General features: G+C 38.6%; 1 protein-coding gene across 3 annotated transcripts in view; it reads left to right on the forward strand.

Moving 5' to 3' along the window:
- TULP4 (TUB like protein 4) overlaps positions 1-11,819 on the forward strand; it is a 243,759-nt gene that overhangs the window by 168,581 nt on the left and 63,359 nt on the right. For all 3 annotated transcript variants that reach the window (XM_045500167.1, XM_045500168.1, XM_045500169.1), the window contains one exon: positions 6,216-6,377. In XM_045500167.1, coding sequence (XP_045356123.1) covers positions 6,216-6,377 — 162 coding nt within the window. The remainder of the gene's footprint in view (positions 1-6,215; positions 6,378-11,819) is intronic.

The following is an 11,819-nucleotide window of genomic DNA, read 5'->3' on the forward strand; positions in this document are numbered from 1 at the left end:
ATACAATAAGAAAATATTATGAAAAATTATATGCCAACAAATTGGACAATCTGGAAAAAATGGATAAATTCTAGAAATATAAGCAACCAAAAGTGAAACTGGAAGAAATAAAAAAAAACTTGCACAGACTGATAACCAGTAAAGAAATTGAATCCTTAATCAGAAATCCCCCAACAAACAAAAGTCCAGGGCCAGATGGCTTCAAGGGAATTCTACCAAACTTTTAAAGAAGAGTTAATACCTGCTCTTCTCAAACTATTCCAAAAAATATAAATGGAAGGAAAATTTCTAAACTCATTCTGTAAGGCCAGCATTATCCTGATTCCACAACCAGACAAAGACATCACTAAAAAAGAAAACTACAGGCCAATATCCCTGATGAACATGGATGCAAAAGTTCTCAACAAAATACTAGCAAATCGAATCCAACAGTACATTAAAAGAATCATTCATCATAATCAAGTGGGATTTATTCCTGGCTGCAAGGATGGTTCAAGATTTGCATTAATAAAAGTAAGGGTAAGAACCATATGATCCTCTCAAAAGATGCAGAAAAGCATTTGACAAAGTACAATATCCATTCATGATAAAGACTCAACAAAGTAGGTTTAGAGGGAACATAATAAAAACCCACATCCTCATCCTCAATGAGGAAAACCTGGAAGGTTTTTCCCTAAGGTCAGGAACAAGACAGATGTCCACTCTCACCATTGTTATTTAATATAGTACTGGAAGTCCTAGCCTCAGCAGTCAGACAACAAAAGAAGTAAAAGGCATCCAGATCGACAAGGAAGATGTCAAACTCTTACTATTTGCAGATGACATGATATTCTATATGGAAAACCCAAAAGACACTACCACAAAATTGCTGGAACTGATACATGAGTTCAGTAATGTCACAGGATACAAAATCTGTACAGAAACCTGTTGCATTTCTATGCACCAATAATGAAGCAGCAGAAAGGGAAATCAAGGAATTGATCCTATTTACAATTGCAGCAAAAACCTAATATAACTAGGAATAAATCTAACTAAAGAGGCAAAAAGATCTATACTCTGAAAAATTATAAAACACTGATGAAAGAAAGTGAAGATGATAGAAAGAAATGGAAAAACTTTCCATGCTCATGAATTGGAAGAACAAATATTGTTAAAATGTCTGTACTACCCAATGCATTCTACACATTTAATGCAATCCCTAGCAAAATACCACAACCATTTTTCACAGAGCTAGAACAAACCATCCTAAAACTGGTGTGGAACCACATAGCAAAGCAATCTTGAAAGAGAAAAGAAAAGCCAGAGGCATCACTTCAAAACTGTAGTCATCAAGGCAGTATGGTTCTGGCATAAAAACATACATTGATCAATGGAACAGAGTAGAAAACCCAGAAATGAACCCGTAACTATATGGTCAACTAATCTTTGATGAAGAAGAAAGAATATCCAGTGGAGAAAAGACAGTCTCTTCAACAAATGGTGCTGGGAAAACTGGGTAGCTACATGCAGAAGAATGAAACTGGACCACTTTCTTACACCATACACAAAAATAAACCCAAAATAGATGAAAGACCTAACTGTGAGACAGGAAGACATCAAAATCCTAGAGGAGAACCCCTTTGACCTTGGCTGGGGCAACTCCTTACTAGACATATCACCAGAGGCAAGGGAAGCAGAAGCAAAAGTGAACTATTGGGACTTCATCAAGATAAAAAGCTTCTGCACAGTGAAGGAAAGGATCAACAAAACTAAAAGGCTTCAGAATGGGTGAATATATTTGCAAATGACATCTGATTAAGGGTTAGTACCCAAAATGTAAATATAAATAAAGAACTTATCAAACTCAACACCCAAAAAACAATCCAGTGAAGAAATGGGCAAAAGACATGAATAGACACTTCTCCAAAGAAGACATCCAGATGGCTAACAGACACATGAAAAGATGCTCAACATCACTTATTATCAGGGAAAAGCAAACCAAAACTACAATGAGATATCACCTCACACCTGTCAGAATGGCTAAATTAACAATACAGAAAACAACAGGTGTTGGTGAGGATGTGGATAAAGGGGAACCTTCCTACACTCTTGGATGGAATGTAAACTGGTGAGGTCAGTCTGGAAAACAGTGTGAAGATTCCTCAGAAAGTTAAAAATAGGGGTGCCTGGGTGGCTCAGTTGGTTAAATGTCTGACTTCAGGTCAGGTCACAATCTCATGGTTCATGGGTTTGAACCCTACGTCAGGCTCTGTGCTGACAGCTCAGAGCCTGGAGCCTGCTTCAGATTCTGTGTCTCGCTCTATCTGCGCCTCCTCCACTCATGCTCTGTCTCTCTCTGTCTCTCAAAAGTGAATAAACGTTAAAAATTTTTTTTAAAAGTTACAAATAGGTCTACCCTACAGTCCAGCAATTACACGAGTAGGTATTTGCCTAAAGGATACAAAAATACTGATTAAAAGGGATACGTACACCCCAATGTTTATAGCAGCACTATCAACAATAGCCAAATTATGGAAAGAGCCCAAATGTCCGTTGCATGGTGAATGAATAAAGAAGATGTGGAGTGTGTGTGTATATATACATATGTATAATATACATACATATATATATGTATATGTATATATGTGTGTGTGTGTGTGTGTGTGTGTGTATTCCACACACACAGTGGAATACTACTCATTTACCATTACCATTTGCAAAAACATAGATGGAACTAGAGTACATTGTGCTAAGTGAAATAAATCCATCAAAGAAAGACAAATACCATATGATTTTAATCATATGTGGAATTTAAGAAACAAAACAGATGGAATAGGGGGAATAAAAAAGAGAGGCAAACCTGAAAACAGACTCTTAACTATAGAGAACAAACTGAGGGTTGCTGGAGGGGAGGTGGGTAAGGGGATGGGTTAAATTGGTGATGGGTATTACGGAGGGCACTTGTTGTGATAAGCACTGGGTGTTGTATATATGTGAATCACTTATTCTACACCAGAATCTACATGAATCACTAAATTCTATACCGGAAACTAATATTACACTGTATGTAAACTAATTGGAATTTAAATAAAAACTTTAAAAAGAAAAAAAATATATGGTACTTTAAATGTATTTTCTGTTCCTTATGATTTGGTTAATAACATTTTCTCTAGCTCACTAGATTGCAAAAATACAGTATATAATAGGTAAAACATACAAAATATGTATTAATTGACTGCTTTTGCTATTGATAAGGCTTCTGGTCAATAGTAGACTATTAGTAGTTAAGTTTGGGGGAAGTCAAAGTTACGCATGGATTTTCAGCTTTGCAGGGCATCAGCAACCCCTAAGCTCTTAGTTGTTCAAAGGTCAACTGTATCGTGAAAGGATCACCGCAGTAAGTCTAGGTAACATCTGGGGAATTTTCTTTTTCACAAATGGTGCTGAAACGATTGCATATCTGTATTTAAAAACAAAAACAAAACAAAACAAAAAACCACCTTGATTCTGACCTTATACTCTACATAAAAATTAATTGTAAGTAAATCACAGATATAAAGGTAAAAACTAAACTTCTCTGTAAACCTTGGGTTTGAAACCTTGGATTAAGTAAAGATTCAATGGATTGGACACAAAAAGCATGAACCATGAAAGAAAAAAAATATTGACACTGGACTTCATCAAAATTTAAGATTTTCACTTTTTGAAAGATACCATTAAGCAAATGAAAAGGCAAGCCACAGAGTAAGAGAAATTATTTGCAGCACACATATCTTATAAAGGATTGTATATAGAATTTTTATAACAAAATAAGGTTGGAAGCTTATATATATCCATATGTATGTAGACATATTGTATACATCTATGTGAGTATTCATACATACACATAACACATATGGTGAGTGGATGGGGAATACGTACACATAGCAAGGAATTTGAACAGACATGTCCCTAAAGATGATGTGCAAATGATCAATAAGAACATGAAATGATACTCACCATGACTACATTGGAGAAATGCAAATTAGGAACAGTGTCCTACCACTGCATACTTACTAGAATAGCTAAAACAAAAGAGACTGACAACACCATGTGCTGGTGAGGAGCAAACCTACTAATGCTCTCATACACTGTTGCAGGGAGTGTAAAATGGCATGACCACTTTGGAAAATAATTTAGTAATTTCTTATGCATTTAAACATGCTTACCATATGATCTAGCAATTAATTCCACTCTCAGGTATTCACTCAGGAGAAATGAAACCACGCATCTACCAAAGGTCTTACACATGCATGTTCATAGCAGTTTTATAGTAGCCAAATACTGGAAGCAACCTAAATGCCTGGCAATTTGGGTGGATAAATAAGTTGTGGTATATTTATTTATTTTTTTTTAATTTATTTTTTTTTCAACGTTTATTTATTTTTGGGACAGAGAGAGACAGAGCATGAACGGGGGAGGGGCAGAGAGAGAGGGAGACACAGAATCGGAAACAGGCTCCAGGCTCTGAGCCATCAGCCCAGAGCCCGACGCGGGGCTCGAACTCACGGACTGCGAGATCGTGACCTGGCTGAAGTCGGACGCTTAACCGACTGCGCCACCCAGGCGCCCCAGTTGTGGTATATTTATATAATGAAATACTACTCTTCATGAAAAGGAATGAACTGCCGATGCACACAAGGGTTTAGAATACTCTTAAACTATTGTACTGAGTAAAGGCAGCCATACACAAAAGTGAGCATACTATACAGTTCCCTTCATGTAAAATTCAAGAAGAAGCAACTAGTGAGAGAAATTAGATCACTGGTTGCCTTGAACCAAGGATGAGCATAGGGGATTGACTGCTGAGAACTTTATTTAATGTATACAAATTATAGCTCAATGAAGTTGATTTTTAAAAAGATAATAAATACTATCAGCAGCTACTTGCCAACAATTTGGAAAACTTACATGAACTGGAAAAATTTTTTTTAGTAATTTAATAGAACTGACTCAAGAGGAAATAAAAAGCTTAACAGCTTGACTTGTACTAAAACTACTGAGTACATTGAAGCAATGGTTAAAAATCTTCCCACAAAAAAATTCAGATGCATAGGCATGTTATACCCAACTTTCATGCAATAGGTTATCCCAGTTTATATAAATTGTTCCAGGAAGTGGGAAAGGAAGGACTACTGTCCAACTCATTCTGAGAGATCAACATAACTTTGAGAAATCCAGATACAAAGACATTATCAAAAGGAAATCATAAGTTTGTTTCACTCATGAATACAGCTGTAGAAATTCTGAACTCATCAGTAAATCAACTTCAACTGTGTGTATCAAAGACAATACTTCATCTCCAGGTTGGGCTAGTTGTAGGCATGCAAGGGTAGTATAATTTGAGGAAGTCAGTAGAAGCAATTTACTTCATTAATAGATTAAAAGATTTTTTAAATGGGCTTATTTGAATAAATACAATGAACGCATCAAACAACACCCAAGTATGTGTAATTTTTCCAGTTAAATTATCATTATTTTTTACTTTAGAGAGAGTCTCTAGAGAGCATGAGCAAGGGAGAGGGGTAGAAGGAAAGAGAGAGAATCTTAAGCAGATCCACGCTTAGCATGGAGTCCGATACAGGGTTTGATCCCATGACCCTGGGACCGTGACCTGAGGCAAAATCAAGAGTCAGATGCTCAGCTGACTGAGCCACCCAGGCACCCCTAAGTTATTTTTTCATTTTGATTAAGGGAAAACTATTAGCAAGGCTGAGGACAGTATATAACCAAAAACTGAGAACTTTCCTATTTTGATAGGTGACCCCGAGACACTAATGGCAAAGCTGTTACCATAGGTGGGAGACCATAGAACAATGGTAAAAAGCAAGGACACTGGATCCATACAACCCTGGGTCATCCTTAACACTGCCATTCACCTTGTGTATGATCAAGGATAAGTTACTTATCCCCTCTGTGTCTGTTTTCTCTGGAAAATGGGCATGATAATCCCTCCCATGAACAAAGCTTGAAGAATTAACATGTGTGAAACACTTAGCTCTTCACTGACACTTGCTTTTCAAATGAGGTCTTTTGTATTATATGTTAGTGTTACAGTACATATGATGTATTTATGCACTGTTCTCTTTAAGACCATCTAACTCTTAGCCAAAGGCTAATTTAATGATTATAGCCTTTGCTAAAAGTGCTTTCCCTTTCAGATTAATTGACATCTTGTGTCTATGTGTGTCTCAAAGGTGAGTGATTTCACATGGAGCCACGATGGAACTCAAGCACTTATTTCATACCGAGATGGGTTTGTCCTGGTTGGTTCTGTCAGCGGACAAAGACACTGGTCATCTGAGATAAACCTGGAGAGTCAAATCACATGTGGCATATGGACTCCTGATGACCAACAGGTAAAGCCTCTTGATTATGGGTGTGTAAGGAATGTTAAAACCATGTGAGCTGAGGAGGAAATGAATTGATTGCATACAGTCATATAGGGAAGGGAATGGGGAGGGGGAAGCTGACTCAGAAGCCTCTTAAAGAATCACAAAGGTAAACAACAGTGAATATGTCCAGGCAAAAATTAAAACTTTAAGTGAACCATGGATGGGAGAAATAATATTTCCCACCAAATGGTAAACACTGAGTTAACATTTTAATTATGGAAAATATTCATACAGATGTACTTTTTTTTTTTTAATGTTTTTATTTATTCTTGAGAGAGGGAGGGAGAGAGAGCAAGAGCAGGGGAGGGGCAGAGAGAGAGAGGGAGGCACAGAATCCGAAGCAGGCTCCAAGCTCCAAGCTGTCAGCAGAGAGCCCAACGCGGGGCGCAAACTCACGAAGCATGAGCTCATGACCTGAGCTGAAGTTGACGTTTAACCGACTGAACCACCCAGGCGCCCCCAGATGTACTTTTAAATCTGTGTAAATAGCCAGTTGGTAAATGGATAATGGGCATAATGATTCACAAAAGAAGTTCAACTAGTCAGTAATCATATGGTGGAAAAATATACATTTTCAGGAAAAAAATGCAAAATAACATAGGAAATAGTTTCACTTATTAGCAAAAAAATAATAAAATGATACAGGTGATTTCCTGGTTAATGATAAGAGTTCAGTTAAAGGATTCTTACCATTGCTGGTAATAATGTCTATTACCTTTAGGGAAGGAATTTGGCAGAATATGTCAGAAGTCTAAAAAAATTATTGTCCACTTCGACCTGGTAATATACTTTAGGAATTTATCTAAAAACAAAAAGGAAGAAAATAAAAGTTACAGTCATTAAAACATCTTTTGTGATAGTAAAAATTTGGCAACAGCCTTCTTGTCTAAAAATAGACTGGGTAAGTAAACTGTGGTATTACCACTTAAAGGATCATACAGTTTAAATTCAGGAAATTATGGATTGTGGTTACAAAGACAGTGTAATAATCTGGAAGAGCTCTTATGATATAATGTTGAGGGGAAAAATCAAGATATGAAATGGTGTATGTGGTATAAGATTATCACGTCATTAAACAACCAAAAGAAACCCATCCATTTACTTAAAAGACCTGAAAGGAAACAAAACGCCACAAGTAGATTGTTTAATAGTGATGAGCTTTGGGGTCATTTTCTAAAATTCATTTTAAAACCCATTTTAAAATTTTCTTTAATGTATCTGTTTTACTTTCATGATAAAATAATATAGAATAACCTAATAAAATTATATATTGATAATTCATTTTTTTAACGTTTATTTCATTTTGAGAGTGAGGGCATGTACGTGCACACGAGCGGGAAAGGGGCAAAGAGAGAGAAGAGGGAGGATCCCAAGCAGGCTCTGCACTGTCAGGACAGAGCCCGATGTGAGATCCTGACCTGAGCCGAAATCAAGAACAGACACTTAACTGACTGAGCCAGTGAGGCACCTCTGATAATTCATTTTTAAATAAAAAATAATAATAATTTATTTTTTACAAATGGTGCCGGAGGTCAGCTCCAGCAACCAGGGGTTCCCGAAGGAAGAACGGCGTCGGTGAAAATAAAACAAAACTAAAATAAAAACAAAAAATAAAAATGGACACAGACAACAGCAGTGTGTTGAACTGGCCGATTTATTGTAGCAAACATGGCATTATATTTGCTAGTGATTTCCCTGTGGCATATGTCATCTATGTTTTTCTAACATTACCTAACTTTGAAAATGTTCCTATGTGTAATCAACCTTTAAGAAATAACATGGCGATTTCCCCCTAATTTTCCCGCATACCCTTTGATTATTGATTAATTTCTTACATTATTCCATTATGCATCTGTGTTTATCTGTAATCTACAGAGCATTTGCTTTGCTGTTCTCGTGAAAGGCCCTCCATTTCTCAACACCTCAAGTGGAACAGTTACAGGGACATGACCTCCTAACCACATGAGGCCAGAAGAACAATGTGTTTGCCTCGGTCCGAGGTGCCAGAAAGGGGCCGAAAAAACCTTAGAAACCCATGCCTCATACATTCTCAGAGAGACAGTGCACCTAGGAATTAATGAACCATTCTATACCTTAACCGACTAGGTTCAGTCATCATCTGGAATGCCTCCGGGGGGCCAGGTGGGCCTAGGGGTTGAAGTCACCTGTGCCCAGAGATACACTCCTTAGTTGCCGGAGTGAGGCTTTCAAATCCATATGTCTCTCCTTTATAGTCCCTCTTTGCTGGCAAATGCATGAGACTATCCTTCCTGTAAGTAGAGGAGTCTCCGTAGGGGATGGCAAGGGCTAAACGTAAGGCCGCACAATTTCTTGCGGAACCTCATTTTCTTCCCTAATGGTTCTTTTCCCAGGGGGCCTGCCGAGGGCAATTCCCCAACAGACAATACCCCGGGTACTTTAATAAGGCCAAATTACCTAAAAGCGGGCGTACCAGAAGCTTCACTGTCGGCGGGCCGCCCTGCAGTCACCAATCCGTCCACAGCCAGGGCCCTGCCACTCAGGCTGGGATAGCTCGGCTTCCAGCAAAAGGGAATAGCTTTGTAAATACAAAGCTTGTGTTTTCCAAATACAGCAAAATCCATAAAGTGCCAGGACATTTCATAGCAGAGATTTTAGTTTAATGTTGATAAAAGCAAGCATTAGTATAATAAGGAACGATAGCTTTCAGTTTTGAGTCTTAATTCTTTTCGTTCTTTTTTTTTAACTGAATTGCTCTCTACTAATCACTAAACATTTCTTGCTTCCGTTTTTTTTTTTTCAAATAAAAATGGTCAGTATTTTTTTCTTTCTTCTCAAAATGACTATTATGGGAGCTACAAAGAAATAGTTTCAACACATTTCTTCCACGCCCCCCCCCACCAGTCTCCTAATTATCCAGAGGCATATGTGTGTGTCTGTATGAAGCACTTGAATTTATTGTGCCCTTGTGGTTTTGTAGGTTTTTACTGCTCCTGGAATCAGCTGGAGAAGCCTGCTGCAGCCCACTCAGCAGCCTTGCACAGACACCCCTCCCTGCACCTCTCCTCCTCTGTTCAGGGTAGGGGGGTGGTGAATTATTTCCTGCCTGTTTCCCAGGGCTTTTGTAATGATCAAATGAGGGAACAGATGTGAAAGTACTTAAAAATATGTAAGTGGAAGTCTTGGCTTTGCATTCTTCCCTTGCCTATAGGGGTGGAACCTGGGAGGCTCATGTCATAGTCCCCTGATGAGCTGTGTCTGCCCGTATCCCTAACAGACAGCATACAGGGAATGTGACAGTCACAGGACCCAGACATGCTGGGGACACGGTGGGTGAGACTTGGCGCCTGCCTTTGAGATGGTGGGGGCCAGATGAGACAGACCCACAAACATCCTGTGCTCTGTCCTGACAAAGTTACCTGTGTAGCAGGCAGCTTGGTGTCGTGGGCATGAAGGAGGCAGCTGGGCTACGGTTTTAATTTTTTTTAATGTTTGTTTATTTTTGAGAAAGAGAGAGAGAGAGAAAGAAAACATGAGTGGGGGAGGGCAGAGAGAGAGGGAGACAGAATCCAAAGCAGGTTCCAGGCTCTGAGCTGTGTCAGCACAGAGCCCCACATGGGGCTCGAACTCACGAACCAGGAGATCAAGACCTGAGCTGAAGTCGGACGCTTAACCAACCGAGCCACCCAGGCGCCCCATGGACTGCAGCTTGAAGCCAGGCTAAGACACTTGGGCTTGGCTCTGTAGACCTGTCTGTAGGACCAGAGTGTGACTTAGGCCCGTGTTTGGTCTCCTGGTGCACAAGCTCTCTCTGAAGGATTGCGTTTACCGGTTCTGTATTTGGCCTGATGGGTGGGATTTCACTCAGGAAAGTGCTGCACTTGCTACCTCTCAGAAAGGTTGCAGACCACTGAAGCAACAAGGGTCCTTGTAAGAATTGAAAAGGGCGAAGAGATATATGGGGTACTCCATCAATCACATTTGAACTGAGACATGGAAAAATAAAATTCCTTCCTCCGTGTTTGTCACTCTTTCATATCACTCCATGTTTGTCACTCTTTCATATCATTTTCCTTTTTATATATGTGTGTGTGTGTGTGTGTGTGTGTGTGTGTGTGTGTGTGTGTGTGTATTTTAATGTTTGTTTATTTTTGAAAAGGACAGAGAGAGCATGAGCAGGGGAGGGGTAGAGAGAGAGGGAGAAGGAGAGGGAGAGAATCCCAAGCAGGCTCCACGCTGTCAGCACAGAGCCCAACGTGGGGCTTGAACTCATGAGGTGTGAGATGATGACCCAAGCTGAAACCAAGAGTCGGACGCTTAACTGACTGAGCCACTCAGGTGCCCAACACTTTTGGGGTTTATAGACTAAATCCTAGATGGAAATTGGCAACCCTTTTCCTGGAAAAATGTGCATGTGCACATAACATGATTATATGTGTCACTTTGCATAGAATGTTGGGTGGGAGCTCATAGGATTCCATTCATGAACTGACCCCTTTACATCCTGATCTAGACAGTTTAGAGGTGACCTTTGGGATAATCCTTCCCGGCTTTCTGTTATTCATATATTCAAACATTACAGAAAATTGAGAGAATATACTTGCCTTAAATTCAGCAACTAATATTTTGCCATATTTATGTATGCTCTCCTCCTCTTCCTCTGCCTGCCTTTCATTCTCCCTCTCTCTTCATACATGCACACATTTTTTGTAGTACTGTTTTTGAACATCAGTTATAGACATTATGACACGTCACCCCAAAACATTTCAATATGCTTGTCCTAAGAATAAGTTCATTCTCCTACATTTTAACCCCCAGGAAATTAGCAGTGATATTAGCTGGTACCCAGGCACTCTTCATAGCTCTCTAATTGTTACAAGAATGAGTTTTGTAGGTTTTTTCCTTTTTTTTTTAATTTATTTTTTTTTTGTTATTTAGAACCAAGATCTAAGTTGTATACAGCAATTGTTTATTATGTCTTGAGTCTAGAAAAGTTTCCTCTTTTTTTCTTTTTTAAATGACATTGCCTTTCTAACGAGTTTAGTGTGGTTACCTATTAGAATATTCCACACTCTGGACTTGCACAGTTGTTTACCCATAGTATCATTTAATTTCTACTGGCCTCTATTTTCTATCAATGGGAAGTTAGGTTGAGATTAAGTTTGGATTAAATAGTTTTGGTAAGAATAGTTAATAGGTGATACCTTATCATTTACACTGAGCCACATTAAGAAGTGTATAACGTCATGTTATCCCACTGAGGGTTGCTGATTCTGATGGAACCTTTGTAAAAACAAGACTAGTTTTTCATAGCATGTTCTTAATTTCATCTATACTTACAGCAATTTTTTTTTCCCCAAGTGATGTGTTTCATTTTAGGCTAAAATTTATCTTCCATTAAATTGCAAGAAGGAAATATGATCCTAC

Source organism: Leopardus geoffroyi, chromosome B2, assembly GCF_018350155.1.
Source record: "Leopardus geoffroyi isolate Oge1 chromosome B2, O.geoffroyi_Oge1_pat1.0, whole genome shotgun sequence".
Lineage (NCBI taxonomy): Eukaryota > Metazoa > Chordata > Mammalia > Carnivora > Felidae > Leopardus > Leopardus geoffroyi.